Consider the following 25,908-nt stretch of genomic DNA (forward strand, 5'->3'; position numbering starts at 1 on the left):
TGTGCTCCGATGCGCTCCACACAGGACACTGCACACAAAGAATATGTTCCACCGCTGAGCTCGAAGTCTTGCGTGATCACAAGATCTCACAAAAACAAAGATTAGCAGACACTTCCGGTTATGTGCCGATCTTTGCCGAGCGGATCGGAAGCAGGACCATTGACATCAAAGACTTTCTTTGGAAAATATTTCTTGCCGTCGGGGGAACCCACCTCTATACAAAATACAACATCGGGTAGAACATGTTCGACAGTTTTTGTTGTTTCATGTTGAGGTTTTTGTAGGACGCTACTTGGTTGGCTATATTCCGTACCACGTCATAATTCATAAATCGGAGAGTCGTCAGCTTCGCCCACACCTGAAGAGATTTGGTTGTAAATTCTGAACACTATTCTATCATTACTTAAGATTGTCGGCCCCAAACTGTTTCACACCTAAAATCGGGACAAAGCCACTCTTAACACATATCAGACCAAAAGACAATCTTTGTGGATCATTTTATAAGATATAACATTGTCTGGCATTTGACAAACTTGTTTGGGAAGGGGCAAAATTGGCACAAAAACAGGCCGATTGTGTTTGTGTGTGTACCAGACCTTACGTTGGTTTTCTTCAGGTACTCCAGCTCTTTACTAATTACTATTACGTGACAGATTGACGTGTCCAAAATCTGGCTGAAAATCAAGTATTTCAACAGAAAATGAGTCTATTTTGGTGGGATTTTTTTCCCTGCAGACATTATTTGTAAATCCAAAACCACGGAATAAGTGCCAATGTTCACAGCATTACATAGTCCCTTTCAGTGAATTGAATACTCTAAATCGTCCATGGGTGTGATTGTGAATGTTTTGTATATGTTGCCTCCGATTGGCTATTGACCAGTTCAGGGTGCGCCCCGCCTCTCGCCCAGTCAGCTATAATACAGTATGCTGCAGCTCACCCATGACACTTGTGAGGATGAGTAGTATAGAAAATGGATGGATACGAATGTAAGTTCTCGACTTTAATTAGTAGACAAAACTGCTATTTATAACTACTCGACAATTATTGTTTTATTCTTATTGCATTTGATGAAAAATGTCCCGTTGCTATTTTTCTCCCACCTCACAAAAATGCAGTAATACACATTTTGCACTAAATTTGTAGTTTCAATAAAATAGTGTGTAACCTGATTTACTAAATTCTCATTATGAACTTACTGATTTGTAGTCCAAGCCCTGTGAAGTCAATGCATCAGTAATTTGTAATGTGTTAAATAATGAAGCCATACGAATGTCAACTGGAAAGTGCTAATATTGAAATGCACATAATCAGTGCAGGAAAAGCCTGAGTTTGTAATATCTGCAGGGTTGAGGGATATATTTTTTCCCCCCTTAAACATTGTCATGTGCTTTTTAACGATAATTCCTCAGTAAGTCACCCACAAGCAACAAAATATCAAAGTAAACAAAACTGTGAGGACTCATCATTTTTGTCTTTTTATGATATCAGATTGGCTGACATTGTAAGCTTCACAATGTCATTTAAATTTATGGGGGAGTGTAAAATTTCCTTCATGAATTAGTTTGCAAGAATTCCTCATCAGTAAAGAACTGATCGGGGACATTTCAGGATCCTCACAATTTAAATTTAAATAAGTGACATATTTGGCTGCTGTCTGTTTGGAGCAGATACAGTGGTGGAGGAAATGGGATCGGGGCAGCAGAGGGAGCTGATTGAAGGGACAACTCGTTTTCAAAACATTTGAGTATGCAGCGGATTAGAAGCATGCTGTGGAAGTGGGTACTAGCACTGCGTGATACCACCACAACAGCCACTCACCTGTAAGTGTGCTACTGACAGAAAAGCCAGAATTAGTAGTGTCAGGTCTTTATTAGGCATATAGTGTGAAACCATTCTCAAAATAAATTTGTGTCAGATGATATTTGTTCAATTTTACATACATGATTTAGTATTAGGGCGCAACGGTGGCCGACCGTTTAGAGCGTCTGCCTCGAGCGTCTGCCTCACAGTTCTGAGGTCCGGGGTTCAATCCCCAGCCCCGCCTGTGTGGAGTTTGCATGTTCTCCCCGTGCCTGCGTGGGTTTTCTCCGGGCACTCCGGTTTCCTCCCACATCCCAAAAACATGCATTAATTGGAGACTCTAAATTGCCCGTGGGTGTGACTGTGAGTACGAATGGTTGTTTGTTTGTATGTGCCCTGCGATTGGCTGAAAACCAGTTCAGGATGTACCCTGCCTCCTGTCCAATGATAGCTGGCATAGGCTCCAGCACTCCCGCGACCCTAGTGAGGAGAAGCGGCTCAGAAATTGGATGGATGGATGGATGGATTTAGTATTAACATAATTTAAAACACAATGAGGCAGACAGTTTTGGTTTTTACATTTGTGGAAAATTTTAAAAATATTTTCCCTTGTGGAATACATATCCATTTATTGTTAGTTTAAGTCAATGCAAGAAATCACAATTCCAGATTAACTGAATGTCAATGCTAAAGATGGTGATTATTCCCAGTGCTTAGAGCCGTACTCTCAAAGTCCTTCGGATAGGAGGCCTTCAACTCTGAATCCGCAATCATCGTCAGAATTGCAGAGGGCTGGCATGAAAGGAAAATGATTAAAATATGCTCCCTGTTTGAACTTTGCTGACCTTCCTTGAACAAGTGTCTCTTTAAAAGGTGCCGGTAAATGTCAAACTATTCCTTTCTTTTCTACAGGAAAAGCTGAAGGGTCCAGTCCACAATGCTTCATCTGAACAGCAACGTCAAACAAGTAGTCATAGCATTCACACCTTCAAATGAGAAGCAAAGCAACATATATTATTGAAACATTTGCATTTGAAAAGGCATTCACAACTGTTCACATGCTGAGAGGTAAATACTCACATAGTCTTGGCTTTTTCCCATGACTCGCCCCACACATACACTCCATGCCTGCGGACAAGGACAGCGCACGAGTCGGGGTACTCCTCCATGGCCCGAGCCATGCGATCTTTCAAGTCTTTCTCTTCTGGGGTATTCTCAATAATAGGCACGACCAGAGTGTCGTCATAGCTGCAGTATACAACAGGACATTTTCCCCATCAATCAGTAGTATGACATACAGTCACACTTAACAGTGCCTCAAGGCTCGACACTCTGCCGTCACACAGACAAGTGAATAGATCAGATCACAATATTGAGCAGGAGACACTTGACACCTGCTGAGAACTTTACTGAACAAAAATGTATTTACATTTTATTTACTTATTGCAGGGTTTTTTTTTTTTTTTAGAAAGGGGGATAAAATATAGTCACTGATGGTGTAGTGGTACACTCGCCTGACTTTGGTGCGGGCAGCGTGGGTTCAGTTCCCACTCAGTGAACGGTGTGAATGTGAGCACGAATGGTTGTCTGTGTCTCTATGTGCCCTGTGACTGACTTGCGACCAGTTCAGGGTGTAGTCCGCCTTTCGCCCGAAATCAGCTGGTATAGGCTCCAGCGCCCCGTGACCCGAACCAGGATAAGCGGTGTTGAAAATGGATGGATGGATGGATGGGATAAAATATTTGAAGGGTTTTCAACTCAAAAGCTTTAATCCCCAGTGTCCGCTCAATCGTGCCAAAGCAACACAGAGAGAGATGCCAAACCATTGCTCCTGACAATGGCATGACTCTTCCATAACAACACCCTCCACCATCATTGTTTACATTGTAAAAATATAGTGCCTAAAAAGGGGGGGGGGGGAGCTCTTTGCAGTGGTGCAGAAGTACACTGAATCCTTCTCAAGGGTGAGGCTAATATTTAACAAAATTCCTGGAAATACAGTGGGTACAGAAAGTATTCAGACCAGTTTAAAATTTTCACTCTTTGTTATTTGCAGCCATTTGCTAAAATCATTTAAGTTCATTTTTCCCTCATTAATGTACACAAAGCACCCCATATTGACAAAAACATTTTTTATTGTTGACATTTTTGCAGATTTATTAAAAAAAGAAAAACTGAAATATCACACAGCCATAAGTATTCAGACCCTTTGCTCAGCCTTTAGTAGAAGCACCCTTTTGAGCTAATACAGTCATGAGTCTTTTTGGGAATGATGCAACAAGTTTTTCACACCTGGATTTGGAGATCCTTTGCCATTCTTCCTTGCAGATCCTCTCCAGTTCTGTCAGGTTGGATGGTGGATGTTGGTGGACAGCCATTTTCAGGTCTCTCCAGAGATGCTCAATTGGGTTTAAATCAGGGCTCTGGCTGGGCCATTCAAGAACAGTCACGGAGTTGTTCTGAAGCCACTCTTTTATTATTTTAGCTGTGTGCTTATGGTCATTGATTTGTTGGAGGGTGAATCTTCGGCCCAGTCTGAGGTCCTGAGCACTCTGAAGGAGGTTTTTGTCCCGGATATCCCTATACTTGCCCACTTTCACCTTTCCTTCGATTTCAACCAGTCGTCCTGTCCCTGCAGCTGAAAAACACCCCCACAGCATGATGCTGCCACCACCATGCTTCACTGTTGGGACTCTAATAGAGGGCTGCAGTGATGGTTGACTTTCTAGAACTTTCTCCCATCTCCCGACTGCATCTCAGGAGCTCAGCCACAGTGATCTTTGGGTTCTTCTTTACCTCCCTCACCAAGGCTCTTCTCCCCCGATTGCTCAGTTTGGCTGGATGGCCAGCTCTAGGAAGGGTTGTGGTCGCCCCAAACGTCTTCCATTTAAGAATTATGGAGGCCACTGTGCTCTAAGAAACCTTAAGTGCAGCAGAATTTTTCTTTAACCATACCCAGATCCGTGCCTTGCCACAATTCTGTCTCTGAGCTCTTCAGGCAGTTCCTTTGACCTCATGATGCTCATATGATCTGACATGCACTGTGAGCTGTAAGGTCGTATATAGACACGTCTGTGGCTTTCCTAATCAAGTCCAATCAATATAATCTAAGCTGGACTCCAATGAAGGTGTGGAACCATCTCAAGGATGATCAGAAGAAATGGACAGCACCCAAGTTAAATATATGGGTGTCACAGCATAGGGTCTGAATACTTATGACTTTCTGATATTTCAGTTTTTCTTTTTTAATAAATTTGCAAAAATTTCAAAAATTCTTTTTTTTCCTGTCAATTTGGGGTGCTGTGTGTACATTAATGAGGAAAAAAATCACTTAAATGATTTTAGAAAATGGCTGCAATATAACAAAGAGTGAAAAATTTAAGGGGGTCTGAATATTTTCCGTACCCACTGTAACTCTTGGTACAGTTCATACTGTAAGAAAGATGACTTACCTGATCCATGAACCCCTCCTTGAAAGATTATTTATGGTTAGCCAACTTTAAGAATTCTAGGTGAGCTATACTGACCTGAATACAAAACTTCGAAGAGCTTGGAGAAGAGTATACACTGTATATAAGATCATGTTAACACATTTTGAGGTGACGTCCTTGATTGCTGTATTTGAATTTGTACTCATCTTGTAAGGTAGTAGTACAAGCCTACACTTCACTAAGGAATGACAACTGCTATAGTCCAACTGTTTGATTACTGCTTGATTCCATACCGATAGTTAGTGCCAGTGGTGCCTTTACGGATCCCCTTAATCATCTCCTGGTGTGTTATCCTGAACTCCTTACCAGGATACAGCAGGGTTGCTATGACGGCAGCTTTGGAGTGTGTGTGGATAACAGCCTGTGCTCCTGTGTTATTGTTTTTTTCAAAAACAAAAACAAATTTCAGTTTGAGGTTTTTCCATGATAAAGGATGCTAGAAGTTAATGCATAAATTACTATCAATAACATTCCCTAACCTTCCCACAGAAATCCCTACGACCAGTGATTCCCAACCAGTGTGCCGTGGCACATTAGTGTGCCGTGAGGACTCTTCAGGTGTGCCGTGGGAAATTATAAAATTTTACTTACCCATCCATCCATTTTCTGAGCCGCTTCTCCTCACTAGGGTCGCGGGTGTGCTGGAGCCTATGCCAGCTATCATCGGGCAGGAGGCGTGGTAAACCCTGAACTGGTTGCCAGCCAATCGCAGGGCACATACAAACAACCAACCATTCGCACTCACATTCACACCTACAGGCAATGTAGAGTTGGCAATTAACCTACCAAGCATGTTTTTGGGATGTGGGAGGAAACCGGAGTGTCCACACAGGCACGGGGAGAACATGCAAACTCCACACAGGCGGGGCCGGGGATTGAACCCCGGTCCTCAGAACTGTGAGGCAGACGCTCTAACCAGTCGGCCACCTTGCCGCCCAAATTTTGCTTAATTGGTCCAAAAATTATATTTACAATAAATAATGTATCGTTCATCTATTTATGCCAGTGAGGCATAGTGACAGACAGAACAAATGAATGCTCTTCTATTAGATGGCAGGAAGTACATACAGTAATTAATGTATCCAGTTTTTGTGTCATTTTTGTCTGTCGGTGTGCCGTGAGATTTTTCAATTGTAAAATATGTGCCTTGGCTCCATAAAGGTTGGAAATCACTGCTGTAAACATCTACTTAATATTTAGCTCAGTTGTTTGTCAACTGTTATCACGCTATAGATGAAACAATTTCACCTCTCATAGTGTATGCATTCATAAAGAGTGGAGTGCATTGGCTCTTCTTTAACTTCTTCCAGGCAGGCGGACAGCTGATGTCTCTCTCCTCCACATCACACACAAACATGTCTTCTGGCTGTGTAACACACACTAACTATTTACACAGAGCACGTTAATACAGTATACTACACTATTATCCCTACTAACCTGTATTCTCTCTTTCTGGACCCCTGAAGGCGCAATGTAGATGCGATCTCTGTAAGTAACAGAACAAACGTGTGTTAATATTAAAGAAATTACAGTTGTTGATGTGCATGTGTGCGTGTTGAATGTCCAATTCAACATTATGGGGGGTTTGGTCCCAAGTGGGTGTCAAACCTGAAACCCTCACACACAGTGAGATACTGTTTTCCTTGCTTTAAAATGTGTTTCGTGGTGTGTGGGAAAACTAGGTGCTCACACAGACTTCCTGGTAAACTGCCCCATCAGAGGCGTTAAAAGCAGAGGTGTGGACTCAGACTCGAGTCATGAATTTGATTATTTAGACTCTTTTAATACCAATATGTTAAAAGACTTGCAACTCGACTTGGACTTGAACAGCAATGACTCGTGACTTCACTTGGACTTGAACCGACTGACTTGAAAAGACTCACTAGTTTGACCAAAGCACTGAGACACCAACACTCAGTAGCTTCCTCTTTCTTTAACAATATGTGCAATTTGTAGTTTTACAACAGAATAATTTGTTAAATGACAATATAATGCTGAAGGTCCTATTGATTATCTATTTACTCAAAGTGACCCACACGATTATTGCTAATATGTAGCCTATGTGTAGATAGTTCTCATTGTCTTTTGACAGTTAACGCCCTGTCGGACACGCTCTGGTAGAGGTTTTGATAAAAAGGTCATTCTTTCACACACTACCTAAAGTAATGGTTTCATTACAGCTAAATAAGGTATACACTGAAACAGCAACGACATTTAACGTAACAATCTTCTTTTCCTTGCAGGAAAAAAAAAATCCTCATTGCATTGTGCGAATCGCGCGGCTTGCCGTCACATAAGCTTGTTTTCGTTAGCATTAGCAGCTAGCTTTGTGAGCGATCACGCAAATGGTTACACGGCAGGCTGGCCGTGCACCGTCTGGGATTCCTGTATATTACAGTCTGGTTTAGTCAGTGTAGTGTTCTCAAGAATGAGTCTTGAATTGTATTTCTTTTTTTATTCACCAACCGACAACATTCTTCTTCGCCTCCTTTTGACGTAATATTTTTACATAGTGCCCCCTAGTGTTCTGACTGAGATACCACAGTTGGATAAAATTGTACCTTTATAATAGGATGACAAACTTGTGTTCCTCCTTTTTAAAATTAATTCCTTATGTTTTTGACAAGAATTGCCAAGTTCAAACTGAACTATATTTCTCTCTGTTTGAAATTGCCTCACTAGAAATGTAGACAAGAAACAATACACAATGTGAATTTAAGAAAAATACTGTTGATTATCCGAAAGAGGAAACCAATTGGTCGTTCAATATTAGGTGAAATGTCTCACTTTGTCTTGTGTCTTCATAATTCCTCTTTAACCAAGCAAACATATATTTTATCCTTATACTTGATTATTCTGATAGAATTCTTAGTAGAATACTCGATTACTAACTGCAGGACGACTGGATGCAAATTTTAATTTGTGACAGGTCTGCTTAATGTCACTTCAGAAATATCCATCCATCCATTTTCCGAGCCGCTTCTCCTCACTAGGGTCGCGGGCGTGCTGGAGCCTATCCCAGCTGTCATCGGGCAGGAGGCGGGGTACACCCTGAACTGGTTGCCAGCCAATCGCAGGGCACATCGAAACAAACAACCATTCGCACTCACAGTCATGCCTACGGGCAATTTAGAGTCTCCAATTAATGCATGTTTTTGGGATGTGGGAGGAAACCGGAGTGCCCGGAGAAAACCCACGCAGGCACGGGGAGAACATGCAAACTCCACACAGGCGGGGCCGGGGATTGAACCCGGGTCCTCAGAACTGTGAGGCTGACGCTCTAACCAGTCGGCCACCGTGCCGCCTACTTCAGAAATAAAGTGAGAAAAAGTAATTGACAGCATAGCATTTTCACAGAATAACTGAAAACCTACTATCAATCGGTTTTGAAGGGGCAATAAACTAAGCCCCACCTTGTCGACTGGCTTTGAAGGTGCAAATAGTTTTCTTTCAAAAGTTCAATGCACTTTTCAAATTTGTTTTCATAAATACATATGGATTTTAAAATGTAGTAAACATAAATATGGTATATTATAAATACATATTAATTAAATATAAATACTCTATATATATTAAAATATATTTTTAACTTGTTGGTAAAATGACAAAAATGTTTCTGTTTCCTCTCTGCCGCATTTCTCTCTCTCTACACGAACGACTTCACCTCGACACACCAGGCTGTCAAACTCCTGAAGTTGGCAGACGCCGCCACAGTCAGCCGCTTCAACAAAGATGGTGACGAGTCTGCGTATCAACAGGAAGTGGAGCGGCTGGAGCTTTCATGCGGCCGACACAACCTGGAGCTGAACACGCTCAAGACTGTCGAGATGATTGTGGACTTCAGGAAATCTTCCTTCGTCACAGCTGCCCCTCACGCTGTCCAACTGCCCCGTGTCAGCCACCTAGACCTTCAAGTTCCTGGGAATTACAGTCTCTCAGGACCTGAAGAGGGAGACCAACATCAACACAATCGTCAAAAGGCCAAGCAGAGCGGGTTCTGAAGAAGCACGCCCTGCCACAGGAGCTGTTGAGGCAATTCTACACAGCAGTCATTGAATCGGTTCTGTGTTCATCCATCACAGTCTGGTTTGGTGCTGCCACAAAGAAGGACAAAATCAGACTGCAACGAACAGTCATGGTTGCCGAAATTTTTTATCGGTAACCACCTACCCACTCTTGAGGATTTGCACGCTGCTAGGACTGAAACAAGGGCATGCAAAATCCTCTTGGACCCTACACATCCTGGTCACCACCTATTCCAGCTCCTTCCCTCAGGTAGGCGTTCTCAAACAATGCAAACTAAAAGCAGCAGACAGTCCAACAGCTTCTTCCCTCTTTCGATTAATATCTTAAACAGAAGAGGGATGTGGGAGGAAACCGGAGTACCCGGAGAAAACCCACGCAGGCACGAGGAGAACATGCAAACTCCACACAGGCGGGGCCGGGGATTGAACCCCGATCCTCAGAACTGTGAGGCTGACCCTCTAACCAGTTGGTCACCGTGCATTATGAAGCGTAAAATACGACAACGGAGACCCGAACTGTTGAACAGCTGAAGCTGTAAATCAAGCAAGAATGGGAAAGAATTCCACCTACAAAGCTTCAACAATTAGTGTCCTCAGTTCCCAAACATTTATTGAATGTTGTGAAAAGAAAAGGTGATGTAACACAGTGGTAAACGTGACCTTTCCCAGCTTTTTTGGAACGTGTTGTAGCCATAAAATTCTAATTTAATGATTATTTGCTAAAAACAATAAAGTTTATCAGTTTTAACATTAAATATCTTGTCTTTGTAGTATATTCAATGAAATATAGGTCGAACATGATTTGCAAATCATTGTATTCTGTTTTTATTTACGTTTAACACAACGTCCCAACTTCATTGGAATTGGGGTTGTAGATTACTCAGAAAATGGCTTCAGCAGATCTGACCATGGAGTTACAAGCACCATTTTTTTTAACCATCTCTCACCCGGCCCATTACCACAACACATGCAAGCCTGCAACAGTAGCCTATTATAACAAATGTTATTTATTTACTAGGTTGCTGAAATGTTGTATATTCCTCTCCATTGCTTTTTGTTTTGTTGCAGAAGTTGATTGCAAGAGGGAATAAGCTGTTGAATGTCTGCTAGTTCTAGTTTGCATTGATCGGTAGCGCCTACCTGAGGGAAGGAGCCGGAAGAACCGGTGACCGGGATGTGGAGGGTCCGAGAGGATATTTCACGCTCTTGTCTTAGTTCTGGCAGCGTGCAAGTCCTCAAGAGTGGGTAGGTGGTTACCGACAATCCTTTCAGCAGTTTTGATTGTCTGTTGCAGTCGTAGTTTGTCCTTTTTTGTAGCAGCACCAAACCAGACTGTGATGGAAGAACACACCGTCCTTGATGAGGCCGATGACAGTGGTGTCATCTGCAAACTTCAGGAGTTTGCCAGCTGGGTACGTTGAGGTGCAGTCGTTCGTGTAGAGAGAGAAGAGCAGCGGAGAGAGGACACAACCTTGGGGTGCCCCAGTGCTGATGCTGTGTGTGGATGAGGCGGTCTCTCCCAGCCTCAGCTGCTGTGTCCTGCCCGTCAGGAAGCTGTAAATCCACTGGCAGATGGCAGGCAAGACGCTGAGCTGGAGAAGCTTGGAGGAAAGTAGTTCAGGGATGATGGTGTTGAACGCTGAGCTGAAGTCCACGAACAGGATCCTCGCGTAGGTCCCTGCACTGTCGAGATAATCTAGGATTAAGTGCAGTCCCATGTTGACTGCATCATCCGCAGACCTGTTTGCTCGATAGGCAAACTGCAGGGGGTCCAGCAGGGGACCTGTGATGCTCTTGAGGTGGTCCAGCACGAGACGTTAAAAGGACTTCATGACCACAGATGTCAGGGCGACAGGCCTGTAGTCATTCAGACCTGAGATTCTAGTTTTCTTGGGGATTGTGCTGATGGTGGAGCGTTTGAAACAGGATGGTACTTCGCACAGTTCCAGAGATCTATTGAAGATCTGTGTGAAGACTGGAGCGAGCTGGTCCGCGCAGAGTTTGCGGCAGGATGGGGACACTTTGTTAATCTTTTGTTGTTTGAAGATGCGTCTCACATCCTGTTCGTGGATGGTCAACGCAGAAGTCAGAGGTGTGATTGTGGTTGGTAGTGTGGATTGGTGGGTATTTTGTGTGAAAGTGTCCTTTTCAAATCTGCAGTAGAAGGTATTCAAGTCATTGGCTAGTGTGCTATTGTTCTCAGCTTGGGGGGGATCGTCGCTTGTAATTGGTCAGCGATTGTAATGCATGCCAGACTGATTTAGAGTCGTTAGCGCTAAACTGTTTTTCCAACTTTGCAATGTTAATTTCTTTAGTCAGCAGGTTTCTAGCTCGATTATACAGGGCCCTGTCCCCGCTTTGATATGCGTCCTCCTTAGCTTGGCGAAGTTGTTTAAGTTTGGCAGTGAACCACGGCTTGTTGTTATTCAATGTGCAAAATGACTTTGTTGGTACACAAACCTCTTCACAGAAACTGATATAGGATGTGACAGTGTTCGTATATTGATCCAGGCTGCCAGCGGAATTTTCAAAGACACTCCAGTCTGTGCAGTCTAAACCGCTTTGAAGTTCCATCTTTGCTTCATTGGTCCACTTTTTGGTCACAGTTTTCACTGTAGGCTTCGTGCATTTAAGTTCTTGCCTGTATGTCAGTATTAAGTGAATTAAGCAGTGATCAGACGAGCCCAGGGCTGCACGATGTTTGGCACGGTATGCGTTATTTAGCGTAGTATAGCAGTAGTCTAAAATTGTATTTTCCCTGGTGGGACAGTCGATGTGCTGCTTGTATTTAGGGAGTTCATGGTTGAGTTTAGCTGTTAAAGTCCCCGAGAATAATGAGGGGTGAGTCCGGGTGTTTTTTTACAATTTTGTTCACTTGTTCGGCGAGCATTAGCAGTGCGGCATTCGTGTTAGCTTGAGGCGGAATGTATACACCAGCCAGAATGAATGATCCGAACTCGCAAGGCGAGTAGAATGGCTTACAGTTCAAAAATAGCGACTCCAAATGCGGGGTGCAGTGTGTGCTGAGCTCAGTGACGTCCGTACACCATTTTTCATTGATATAGAAGCATATCCCGCCGCCTTTTGTTTTCCCCGATGATTCCATGTCGCGGTCTGTCCTGTGAAGATGGAAGCCGGGAAGTATGACGGCACCATCAGGTACAGCGTCACAAAGCCAAGTCTCCGTAAAGCACATGGCGGCGGAATGTCCGAAGTCTTTACTGGTCTTTATCAGAAGATGAAGCTTGTGCATTTTGTTGGGTAGGGAGCGTAGATTCGCGAGGTGGATGGACGGAAACGCCAGTCCGTATCCTCTCTTGCGAAGTTTTACCTGGATACCGGCTCGCTACCTTCTGTGGCGTCGCCTCCGCCTCCATGCGCCAAAGATCGCGGTCGCTCCTCCGGTGAGTAACTCAGGAAAAAAACTGAGCGGATTTGCGAAAGTTGTACACACAATGTAACGTTTTGTTTTTTTAATGTATTTATTTTTTTTGTATCGTATTGTAAGAGTGACAGTAACAGAGCCACATACATTGTCTGTGCGTCTGCACACTGCAGCACATGGGTGAATTTTGTGCTCATTGAAAAAAAATGTAAGACACAGACTGAGTTTTGGAAACATTAACACAGCCGACAGTCAGGGCAAGCCATTAGATAATACAAAGTAAGTCAGCCTGATGTAAAGCCGCCTCGCTGAACGGAATCAAACACTTGAAAGAGTGATGTCAAACAACTTGCCTTCAGACATCAACAAGTCTAAGAAGTGGAAATTATTTTGTGACAAGCAAACTTGTGCCCGAACTGGTTGCATTTGAGAAAGCAATTAATCAATAGCGTTGTTAGCAGATGAGCGAATTCGGCCACTTCGCTATAGGGTTGGGCATCGTTTGAATTTGAGCGATTCCGATCCCGATTCCGGTTCCTCATTTCGATTGCGGTTCTAAACGATTATCGATTCAGATTCTTTTAGGGGGCTGGGTCAAAAAAGTATATATATATATATATATATATACATATATATATATATATACATATATATATATATATATATATACATACATATATATATATATACATATATATATATATATATACATATATATACATATATATATACATATACATATATACATATATATATATATACATATACATATATATATATATATATACATATACATATATATATATATATATACATATACATATATATATATATATATACATATACATATATATATATATATATACATATATATATATATACATATACATATATATATATATATATATATACATATACATATATATATATACATATATATATATATATATATACATATATATATATATACATATACATATATATATATATATATACATATATATATATATACATATATATATATATATATACATATATATATATATACATATACATATATATATATATATATATACATATACATATATATATATACATATATATACATATACATATATATATACATATATATATATATATATACATATACATATATATATATACATATACATATATATATATACATATACATATATACATATATATATATATATATATATACATATACATATATACATATATATACATATATATACATATACATATACATATATACATATATATACATATATATACATATACATATATATATATACATATATATATATACATATATATATATATATATATATATATATATATATACATACATATATATATATATACATATATATACATACATATATATATATATATATATATACATATATATATATATATACATATATATACATATATATATATATACATATATATACATGTATATATATATATATATATATATATATATAGTGGGTACGGAAAGTATTCAGACCCCCTTACATTTTTCGATCTTTGTTATATTGTAGCCATTTGCGAAAATCTTTTTTCCCCCCTCCTCATTAATCTACACACAGCACCCCATATTGACAGAAAAAACAGAACTGTTGACATTTTCATTTTGCCACTCTGCCATAACGCCCCGACTGGTGGGGGGCTGCAGTGATGGTTGACTTTCTAGAACTTTCTCCCATCTCCCGACTGCATCTCTGTAGCTCTTTGGGTTCTTCTTTACCTCTCTCACTAAGGCTCTTCTCCCCCGATTGCTCAGTTCGACCGGACGGCCAGCTCTAGGAAGGGTTCTGGTCATCACAAATGTCTTCCATTTAAGGATTACGGAGGCCACTGTGCTCTTAGGAACCTTAAGTGCACCCGAAATCTTTTTGTAAACTTGGCCAGAACTGTGCCTTGCCACAATTCTTTCTCTGAGCTCTTCAGGCAGTTCCTTTGACCTCATGATTCTCATTTGCTCTGACATGCACTGTGAGCTGTAAGTTCTTATATAGACGGGTGTGTGGCTTTCCTAATCAAGCCCAATCAGTATAATCAAACACAGCTGGACTCCAATGAAGGTGTAGAACCATCTCAAGGATGATCATAAGAAATGGACAGCACCCGAGTTAAATATATGAGTGTCACAGCAAAGGGTCTGAATACTTATGGCTGTGTGATATTTCAGTTTTTCTTTTTTAATAAATCTGCTAAAATTTCAACAATTCCGTTTTTTTCTGTCAAAATGAGGTGCTGTGTGCACATTAATGAGGAAAAAAATGAACTTAAATGATTTTTGCAAATGGCTGCAATATAACAAAGAGTGAAAAATTTAAGGGGGTCTGAATACTTTATGTACCCACTGCACGTCCCGGTGCCTAATGCGTGCTAATATGTCCGCAGTCTACAGTTTGAAGTCATTTCATTCTTCCGGGTCCCACACAGTCGCATGCACACAGAGAACCCTCGTCCCTCGCGCCATACTTAAAGGCAAACCTTTCAGGAGACAGTAAGTCATTGGGTGACTGTCAGCTATTTGCGTACTGGCCTTTAAGACACCACGTGAGTGCTGTCGCCCATGTTTTTTGTTTTTTTAACGATATCAGTACTAAATTAAAAAATATATTTTTTAAAAACGTCAAAATACTTCAGGCCTGTACCGGTACTTGGTGCAACACTAATGTAATACAATAAAAAAATATTCTGCATACTGTTCAATTGCCCAACATAATCATTACTCTGTAATCGTTAATAAATTATGGCTTCAATATTTATTATTTTAATGTATTTATTGCATCAACCTTGTAACGGCGGACGCATATGAATTCAATTGTCTTCACTTGCATGCTATTTTTGTATTTCCTGTATTCACTATTGCTGTTGAAATGATAGAAATTTCCCCATTTTGGGACTTGTGATGATCAGTTCATTGTACACCTAGTAGTGACACTTTGATGTGTACTGCAGAAGAAGTGTTTGCGTGTCTCACTAACAGTGATTGCTGCCAGGTGTGATGAATCTTGGAAGACTCCAAGTCTTCCAATCTCATTGATCTACAAACACGAACATGACAGGACTAATAAAGGTTATTTTACATTCTAAATATTTCTTATAATAATGTACTTTTAACCTCATAGGCCCATTTTCTCAAGAGATTTAGCGATGATGTAGTAATTCATTACCCGTTTCTGGTTCCGGTCCCTGTGTGGCTGTCTAGCTTGATCACGTACTACAATATTTTTTCTCCTGACACATTAATTTGCCTGCTATTCTTTACTATAATGCTGGTTATAAAGCTCACACTGTTAACATATTTGTAGCTATTAACACTTAGTTCATTGATGGCATTTTTCTGTCGGAGTTTGAAATGTCTTATTGTGTGAGCTGTCTTTGAAACATCGTGTTTTTTCTGCTTCTCTCAACACAGCCATTAACCGTTTGCGCAGCAAACTCTAAAGCAGGGTTCACCAACCCATTTGGAAACGAGCGCTACTTCTTTCGTACTTATTCATACTACCAGTTTTAGACACACCTGAAATAATACATTTATTACTCAAATGATTTTGGGGATTGTCGTTTCATAGCTCATCTCCACGAACGCTATGGTTTAGTACTATTTTTACATGGCACTGTTTTTTTTCCCTTAGCAACACGAAAAAAATGAAAGCATCTCACTGGTGAGCTATTTTTAGAATAGGCCCATGGACACCTTATGTGGTGCCTGTGGGCTACCTGGTGCCCGCAGGTGCCACGTTGGTGACCCTTGATTTACAACTACTGATTACCTGTATTCCCTCACATTTTTTTGTTGTGTGTAGATGGCAAAAAGGACCACAATAGACAAACCAATCAATCAGAATACGAGTCTGAGTTCTCCAGCAGGAGCACACCCCTGTGTACCTTGCCACTCTAAAATACAGCTAGCTGGAGACATCATACTCCTTTTTATGATCCTACCCGCCAAAACGTGGTTCCGGCCAGAGCTATGTGACAAGTGTACTGTATCACACACTTATTTTGGTGTTTTGCGACTTCATCTCATGATAGCTTAGCAATTAGCATGGCGTTCCAGTCTTTCTCCTGTTAATTACCCCTTGTCCCCCCTTTGTGATAACCATAATTGTCAGTAGTGTAGCATATTCGCTGCCATCGAGGCAATGATTCGTGACTTATGGTGCATTGCCAACGCAGGTCAGCATCGTATTTAGCTGCATTAGCTGTAGCTCATTTTCGAACAAAACATTTCAGTGGCATAAATTTCGGTCCATCACTGAATACAATGTTATAGTGTGTGCCAGGAAACCAACCAATTTACAATTCTACCAATTCTGCCAGCTAGAAATATCCCACAAACTTGTTGATGGAAGTTCAGGTGATGCTTGCAAAGGGACATTTGTAGTTCATAATGGACTTGCAAAATTTCTAAATTGTGGAGGTTGGGGGGCATACAACCATAAAATTATATCAAAGTAGAATTACACCACAGTCATTCTCAACACAAGCTCATTACATACAAACCCTCTTCTCAAACTGATTCCTCCGCCCGTCCCAGTCACCCATCCCAGCTGGTAGAAGAGCCGGCAGAGTTCTGGAATTAGTACACGAGGATGCTCCTTGTCCTACAACACAAACAAATAATTATGGCCAGTCTTTAAATGGTAACTCACAATTTAATGAACTGGACAGGGTTCCTACACATTTGAGATTTGAAAATTCCATACTTTTGCCAGACCTTAATTTCCAGACTTCTTGGTAAAAAATGAAAATAATTTGTGACATTTTATTAAATAGATGTTTATCATTCCGATTCTTTACATGCCATTATGTCGCCAAAATATTTATCTCATGTTGGAGATGTCAAACGATTTCACACAAAGTCTGCATTTAGCTTTCTTTATCTATTTGGGATACTTAGCCATCCAGTCTTTATATTTGGAATTTATGAGCCAGTCGTCAAAGATATGTCAACAATCATACAAGATTGGACATGTATACATCAGGGTTAACGCCCGACAAGGTGTACAATTACCAGGGATTAATGGACGACGATCCAGAACCGGATGAGCGGTGTTGAGCGTCACGGTAGCCGACTGGTTAGCACAACTGCCTCACAGTTCTGGGCACCGGGGTTCAAGTGGGGTAGTGTAGTGTCACCCGTGAGGATAAGCGGAAAAGAAAATGGTTAAAGTGGGGTAGTGTAGTGTCACCCGTGAGGATAAGCGGAAAAGAAAATGGATGGATGGATAATGAACGACGTGGCAGCGTGAACCGAAAAAGAGTGGAGAACGCTTGCCTCCGCAAAGTCCATTCATCTCATTAACCGATCACCGATCCGATCACAAGATGGAGCAATGTGTCTATTTAAATGAGCTGTTCGTTTACTGTATATACTTGATACTGAATTGCTCCCAAAAATTATATTTACAATAAATAATGTAGCTTTGTTCAGCTATTTATACCAGTGAGGCATAGTGACAGACAGAACAAATGAATGGTCTTCTATTAGATGACAGGAAGTAAATACAGTAATTAATGTAGCCACTTTTTGTGACACTGTGCTGTCCCCCTCCACCAGGTGGAAGGTGCATGCCACTGTTCGATCCCGGCCTCACCTGTCTGGAGTTTGCATGTTCTCCCCATGCCTGCGTGGGTTTTCTCCGGGTACTCCGGCTTCCTCCCACATCCCAAAAACATGCGTGGTAGGTTGATTGAAGACTCTAAATTACCCGTATGTGTGAATGGGAGTGTGAATGGTCGCCAGCCAATCGCAGGGCACATGTAAACAAACAACCATTCGCGCGCACATTCACACCAAATGGCAATTTAGAGTCTTCAATCAATCTACCATGCATGTTTTTGGGATGTGGGAGGAAACCGGAGTGCCCGGAGAAAACCCGCGCAGGCATGGGGAGAACATGCAAACTCCACACAGGCGGGGCCGGGATTTGAACCCCGGTACTCATAACTGTGAGGCAGATGTGCTAACCAGCCCTCCACCGTGCTGCCTTCATCTAAAGATGAAAAGTTATCAACAGCTTTTCATTTGGTATAATGCTCTTGCCATCCTGTTCGTCAAGAAACCAACACTGTTTTGAGAGTCTAAACATGCATGCAAACTCATGAAACTTTACACACACAGAGGCTGGCAAATATTTATAAATATATTACATTATTTATTATTATTATTAGTAGTATTTTATTAAATAAATATTTATAAATATTTACAGCCGCAGCTTCACGTTTCACCTCGGTCTACCAAAATTGGGAGGCATATGGAACAGCCCGTGACCTGCAAAAAAGTGTCTCGGAGCCATACCCTAAATCCAACAGCAAGTCTGATATTTTTTATTTACTTTCAAATTCTGACCTATTTTTCCCCTTTTACACCCATCATATTTTAACGAACTCCTCCTAAAGATTTTATCTGATCGACTTCAAATTTTGGATGTCTCATCTAAACATTTTGAAGATGAAAGCTTTTCGTTTCGTATATCGCTGTTGCCGTGATGATATGCTGTTCACCGCGCTATTCGGCAAGAAACCAACGCTGTTTTGAGGGTCGAAACAAGCATGCAAACTCATGAAGCTTTGCACACACAAGCCTGCCAAAGAATTCAATATTTTATAGGTTCATTTTGCAGTTTTTTAAAAATGGCTCAGTAGCGGCCACTACAAAATTTTAACAAAGCAGCCCCGGCTGTACGTTTCACGTAGGTTTACCAAAAACTGGGAGGCATATGTAAGAGCCCAAGACCTACAAAAAAAAGAGTCTCTGGAGCCATACCCTAAACCCAATAGGAAGTCCCGCATTGTTAATTTAATCTCAAATAAATTCTGACCTATTTTTTCCACTTTTACAGCCCGCATATTTTTATGAACTCCTACAGATTTTGTCTGATCGACTTTAAACTTTGCGTGTCTCATCTAAACATATTGAAGATGAGAAGTTATTCAAAGCTTTCCATATCGTCTCATGCTGTTGTCGTGGCAACATGCTGTACACCACGCTGTTGTGCTGCAAATAATTGTGAAGTGGAATGAAATGATATACCATTTTACGAGAATATAAATCTGAAAAGTGCTGTGCGCAATTCTATTCAATGGATCTGCAAAGTGCCAACAGCACAACGTGCCAGTATCCCAAAATGCCAGTACACCAATAGTGGTAGTAATAATAGTTGTATTAGTAGTAGCAGCTGGAAAAATCATCATCACAGGTGACACACTACAACCCCCCCCCCCCCCAAAAATAAGTTCATAACACATTACAGAGAGACAATGTTTTAGAAAATGCTCCAATGCTGCAACATTGATTTCTGTCTCTTAAAAAATATTTAGAGGGTTAGGTTACAATAAAATTGTCTTTTGTCAAAATTGTGTCCTTTTTACAAGAAGAAATGATACATACTTCTATGTGGTTCCCCCAACCCACCTCCATTTATTGCATTTTACAGCACCATTTATGACAAATTCCTTCTCATTCCTTGTTTTTTCTGTCAAATTATATTTACCTCTTTTTCTGCTGAGTTTTGACCTGTATCTTGGTCGCCATTGCTGGTGCCACACAAAGATGACATTTGCTGTGGGAAAACATTCACATTCAGTGGTTTACACACGATTTAACAGAAAAAAAAAACATTTGGTATGTGTATTATATATATATATTATATATATATATATATATATATATATATTATTATATATATAATATATATATAATATATATATATATATATATATTATATATATATATTATATATTATAGATATATATTATATATTATAGATATATATTATATATTATAGATACACACACACACAGTTCTGGGTGACACTACACTTCCCCAGGTCTCCACCAAAAGAGGTCCCTTCCAAATCTGATGTTGCATTTCAAAATAAAAAGTACCCCGATTCTGCATATTTCGCAATCACTACCACTGATTTCAAGAAATCATTAAAAAAATATTTTTGGTATCGCAACACCAGTCCAGTTCTGGGGGACACTAGACCACCTCAGGTCTCCACCAAAAGGGGCCCCATACAAATCTGATGTTGCATTTCAAAATAAAAGTCACCTTAAATATGCATAATTCACTGTCATTACCACTGATTTAAAAAAATTATAAATACATTAAAAAAAATCTATTAGTTTCGCAACACAAGTACAGTTCTGGGGGACATTATACCAACCCAGGTCGCCACCAAAACAGGTCCCATCCAAATCTGATGTAGCATTTCAAAATAAAAGTCTCCTGCAAAATGCATATTTTGCTGTCATTACCTCTGATTTTAAAAAACTCATTAAAAAAATCATTTTGGTATCACAACACCAGTCAAGTTCTGGGGGACAGTACACCACCCCAGATCTCCACCAAAAGAGGTCTCATCCAAATGTGATGTTGCATTTCAAAATAAAAGTCCCCTGAATTCTGCATATTTCACTTTCATTAGCCCTGATTTAAAAAAAAAAATCTTTAAAATAAATAGGGCTGTCAAACTTAAAGCGTTAACTTTGGAGATAAATTTAAATTACAGAAAGTCCTCGACCTACGTTTCAACTTTACGACGCCTGTGCCTCATCCGCCGTTTTGTCCCCAGCACCATAGTGTTTCTGCTTAGCTAGTGCATAGTGCTCGTCTGCGTTTGTACGCTGGGCGAATCTTTGCCTTTTCGCCCTCCTTTTTTCAAACTCTCAGCAGTAATGGTAAGTACAGCATCTTATTTTTTTTATTTTAATGTATTTTAGTTTCTTTTTACGAAGTGTTAACCTTTCCTGCTACGGTCAGCTGACCGTGGTCGGGACACGCAGGGGAGACGCCTTCTCCAGTGCCGAGGTTGTCCTCCTCGGGGTTAACTCCTTTCTTTCGTTGCACAGCTGAGCTGGGTGGCGGCAACAATAAAGGCACGAAGCACCGATTTGCTGCTTTAATGGCTTTATTAGCTCCTCTGCACATTCAACGTCAACGGGTCCTCCGTTAATCGCTACTCTTCCCCGGTCGCCGTCACTACACTTGCCACTGTACACACTCGCACCTGCGCACACTCCTTCCTCTTCACAGTCCCGTCTCACTCACACATCGACACACACGCCCACACAGACTGAGCTTGCTGTCACAATCACGTGGGACAATAGCCGTAACAGAAGTATTTCGACGTAAATTTTGACTTTAACCGTGAAATCAACTTACGCGGAAATTCGGGTTACGTCGCCAGCGTAGGAACGAAACTCGTTCTTAAATCGAGAACTTCCTGTACTTAAAGCGTTAAACTAAATTAACTCAGTTATTTACTTCCTGTGGCGGCCTCTAACCTCTGCTCACCTGTGCAGACAAATTGAGAGGCATCACTGGTGCGACGATGGACAAACACAGACTACAGGTCATTTTACTTTCAGTTTTACTTCCTTGACACTTGTTGGAGTAAGTAATTTACGCACTTTTCAAAGCCAAATTCAAATACCAATTCGTTGTACATCTTTGGCGTACCATATCAGCGCAAAATAGCCTGCTCAAATTGCCTCCACGGGGCCTCCTCGCAAATCAACGCTGCTGGACTGTGACGCTCGCGGGCAGAACTAAACCTGCAAGTAAGAAGTTTTGAGAGTTGTTTCTATGAGAAGAATATAAGAAATATGCCTGTGAAGCTGAGTCGTTTTTGATTGTTTTGTTGAACAGCTGTATTTTACAGAAGAATTGTATTCATGGATCGAAGAAAACTATTAAAACAGTTTTTGGATATAAATATACTTTTTTGGGGATGATTTTACATTAAATGCAAGATTTTATTCAAGTAAATATCTGTTACAAGCTTCCTAGAAAATAATAAATGTAGAAAAATGTGATTAATCACGATTAAGTATGGCTAATTGTGCGATTTATTAGTTCAAAAAATGTAATCGCTTGACAGCAATAAAAATAATACTTTTGGTATTGTAAGTCCTGTTGATTTAAAAAAATGTTTTAAAAAATAATTTTGGGAACAAGTCCATTCCAGTTCTGGAGGACACCAGACCAGTGGTTCAAAAATGTTGTCACCCTAGGACCCACATTTTCCCATTGTCACCAAGTCGTGACCCAATTTTATGTATACTGTATCATATTTTAAACAAACACACTATCACAGTAGTCCTAATTAGAGTAAATACAGTATTTGTGTCATATGGCCATACCGTTACAAACCAAGGACCCCCATATTTGTTTCCTATCTGTCCGCTACCCACCCATAATGAATCCATGACCCACTTTTGGGTCCCGACCCACCTGTTGAGAATCACTGCACTAGATGACTCCAGGTCTCAACCAAAAGTTTGGTAAAGATATATATATATTTTTTTTTAAATTGATGTCTTTCTTCCATATACATATACATTGGGGACTCTGGGTGGTGTAGTGTCCCCCAGAACTAGACTGGTATTGCGATATGATACTTAATAGATTTTTTTTTAATTATTTTTTGGCGGCACGGTGACTGACTGGTTAGCACATCTGCCTCACAGTTCTGAGAACCAGAGCTCAAATACGGAGCAATCAGAAATCAGACAGCAAAATACACAGATTTCAGGGGACTTTTATTTTGAAATACAATATCAGCTCTTTATCAAACCTCTTTTAGTGGAGTCCTTGGTGGTCTAATGTCCCACAGATCTGGACTGGTCTTGCGATACCAATGCTATTATTTTTAATAATTTAGTTTTTAAATATATACTTGCAGTAATGGATGCAGATATCAAATAAACTATTTTTTTAATGCATCTCAAGATTCAAATTAACCTTGCTGGTCACATTTCTGGTTGCGTTATAACAGAGATCATATTTAATATAAGTATTTTAAATCCGAAACATTGACATCCCTGTAGGCCTATTATTGGTAGGCTTTTATTTTGATGGTGGCTTTCGCTGCTAGTTGGCGACTTATTACCGTAATGCCTAATATGAACAAAATTAGGGGCGTTTGGCTTGATTTCTTCTTTACGAGTGGAGACTGGCTTGACCGCAGTTTCAATTGTTGATTCGAAAATGTTCAGAGGGCGAAACATCTCCATACGTGACGTGTATTTGCATAAGGCTCATATCCATTTGTAATTTGTATAAGATAGTAGGCCTACTTCAGAGGTAAAATATCACCAAAAGGAACAGAGGCATCACTAATTTAATAGTGAGATGCCACTTATCACCTCATGTGAGATTTGTCTTGTTTGTTTGTGCCAAATATAATTAAATATGGACATCCATCCATCCATTTTCTGTACCACTTATCCTCACTGGGGTCACGAGCGTGCTGGAGCCTATCCCAGCTATTGTCGGGCGAGAGGCGGGGTTCACCCTGAACTGATCGCCAACCAATTGCAGGGCACATATAAACAACCATTGGGTTGGCATATTTCTCAATCACTACCACTGATTTCAAGAAATCATTTAAAAAAATCTATTAGGTATTGCCAAACCAGTCCGGTCTGGGGGACACTACACCACCCAGGTCTCCACTAAAAGAGGTCCCATCCAAATTTATGTTGCATTTCAAAATAAAAGTCCCCTGAAATATGCATATTTCACTGTCATTATCACTGATTAAAAAAATCATCCATCAATCCATCCATCCATTTTCTGTACCGCTTATCCTCACTCAGGTCGCGGGCGTGCTGGAGCCTATCCCACCACTCTTCGGGCGAGAGGTGTGGTACACCCTGAACTGGTCGCCAGCCAATCGCAGTGCACATAGAAACAAGCAACGATTCACACTCACACCTATGCAAAACAAGTTATGACAAAGTGTCTTACCATTACTATCGAAAGTGCCGAAAGCAAACATGGTCGCTCAGTATCGTTCCAGTTGTGTGACCTAATGTGGGTGCACTTAAGCTTTCAATGAGCTTCACAGTCTTTGGGATGCCGTAAAAGCTCTAAGAATCCTTCGTTTACAAGCTGTATGTACAGCCTATAACGCAACACGACACTACCGTTTATTAATTACCGGAAATAAGCGTGAATAACCCGATAACTCGTGGTGGGCTCTTGACTTCCACAGGCTTTCTGCCAACCAAGACACCACGTGATCATTTGGTGACGACACGGCGAACCCTCCCATAGAAAAAAGGCAGTGAGCATTACCATGTATGCAGCTTATCGATATATTTTGGATTGGGGAAAAAAAGACCATTATACCAACGACATTACCACTGAGGACATAGCCTCCTGTATTGGTCTTATCTGTCTCGTTTCATGACATGCAACTAGCCGACATCCACTTTGACAGACGCACAGCTAAAGGTAGATATTGCCAGGCCAAATATTATTAATTTAAAACACGAAAATGCAAATGAACATACAAACAGACTGACGTGGCAAATGACAGATAATTCGGCTGACTTCGATGGAAACGTACAGCAAACAGTACTCTCTCTTTTTTTCAACAGTGGAACAGCCTTCGTGTTTAGGCGTGCAAGTTTTGGCTAACTTGATAACGTAACGTGACGTGGACTGAGGTCATAAGTATGGAATCAAAATGGACGCACCTTCGCGTTACCAAGGCTAAAACACACCAATTCGTTTGATTTCCTCTCCTTGCAAGCGTGTACTATCGCGCTTACCGGTTTGGAGTCGCACAAGTTGAAATAAAAATGTTTCAAGGCGCGCATGCGTTGTATCTACTTCTTCTGGTGTGTTTCTGACAGCCTTGGCTTCCTTACGGTACTTCCTGCCCCCTGCCGGGCAGTGTTAAAATGTACGGATTGGCGCTCATGAGCTCAATCTTGTAAATGGGACGAATTCATTCAATGCATCTGAGTTTTCAAAAGGTATTATGTAGTACTCGTTGTCCACTGTACTGAACTAATTTTTTAGTTCAAACTTTTACTTATTGCTTATTTATCATTATCATCTGTTTAAACTACGACTTTCGTATTGGGCGCTGTTTGCTCCATTCAACGGAACCGCTGGTGACGTTTAACTTTAGTTCACCAATCAAACGACACAAGACAGTCACATGACAGCACACGACGTCTTCTATCGGGCATAGGTATTAACACTAGATATGCCATTCTCGCCTAATCGATATGCATACCTGGCGGCCATGTTGGAAAGGTCATCGTTCCCATAGAAGTCAAAGGTGCGCGACTGTGTTTACATTTCAGGCAACAAAAACAACAGCTTTCATGCATTGTGTTATTTGCCAGACAC

At 40.6% G+C, this 25,908-nt stretch overlaps 1 protein-coding gene and 1 long non-coding RNA gene across 7 annotated transcripts; one reads left to right on the forward strand and one right to left on the reverse strand.

Moving 5' to 3' along the window:
• Positions 1 to 9,973, forward strand: LOC133471996 (uncharacterized). Its single transcript, XR_009786520.1, has 3 exons — positions 1 to 235; positions 8,972 to 9,569; positions 9,652 to 9,973. It is a non-coding gene; the product is annotated as an uncharacterized LOC133471996 (long non-coding RNA).
• apip (APAF1 interacting protein) lies at positions 1,854 to 25,406 on the reverse strand. Of its 6 annotated transcripts, none has more exons than XM_061762183.1 (8): positions 25,320 to 25,406; positions 20,246 to 20,314; positions 17,253 to 17,353; positions 6,732 to 6,780; positions 6,543 to 6,660; positions 5,528 to 5,663; positions 2,884 to 3,051; positions 1,854 to 2,789 (listed from the first exon to the last, which is right to left on the reverse strand). In XM_061762183.1, the coding sequence occupies exons 1-8, from the start codon at positions 25,365 to 25,367 to the stop codon at positions 2,690 to 2,692; spliced, it is 789 nt and encodes a 262-aa protein (XP_061618167.1). In that variant the 5' UTR covers positions 25,368 to 25,406; the 3' UTR covers positions 1,854 to 2,689. The 6 variants fall into 6 exon arrangements, with proteins under 6 accessions (XP_061618167.1, XP_061618153.1, XP_061618187.1 ...); XM_061762169.1 differs by having other exon boundaries at positions 25,245 to 25,389; XM_061762203.1 differs by lacking the exon at positions 25,320 to 25,406 and adding an exon at positions 24,511 to 24,532.
• Positions 25,407 to 25,908: the final 502 nt, after the last annotated feature.

The sequence above is a fragment of the Phyllopteryx taeniolatus genome, chromosome 2 (assembly GCF_024500385.1).
Source record: "Phyllopteryx taeniolatus isolate TA_2022b chromosome 2, UOR_Ptae_1.2, whole genome shotgun sequence".
Classification (NCBI taxonomy): domain Eukaryota; kingdom Metazoa; phylum Chordata; class Actinopteri; order Syngnathiformes; family Syngnathidae; genus Phyllopteryx; species Phyllopteryx taeniolatus.

Excerpts from the sequence above, each read along its gene's own strand:
- apip (XM_061762169.1), bottom strand. The coding sequence starts at position 25,367 with ATGCGCGCCTTGAAACATTTTTATTTCAACTTGTGCGACTCCAAACCG. Across the intron at positions 20,315-25,244 it reads TTAGCCTTGGTAACGCGAAG|CAAATGTCATCTTTGTGTGG; the intron begins GTGCGTCCATTT and ends GTTTTCCCACAG. Across the intron at positions 2,790-2,883 it reads TGGGAAAAAGCCAAGACTAT|GTGTGAATGCTATGACTACT; the intron begins GTGAGTATTTAC and ends TCTCATTTGAAG.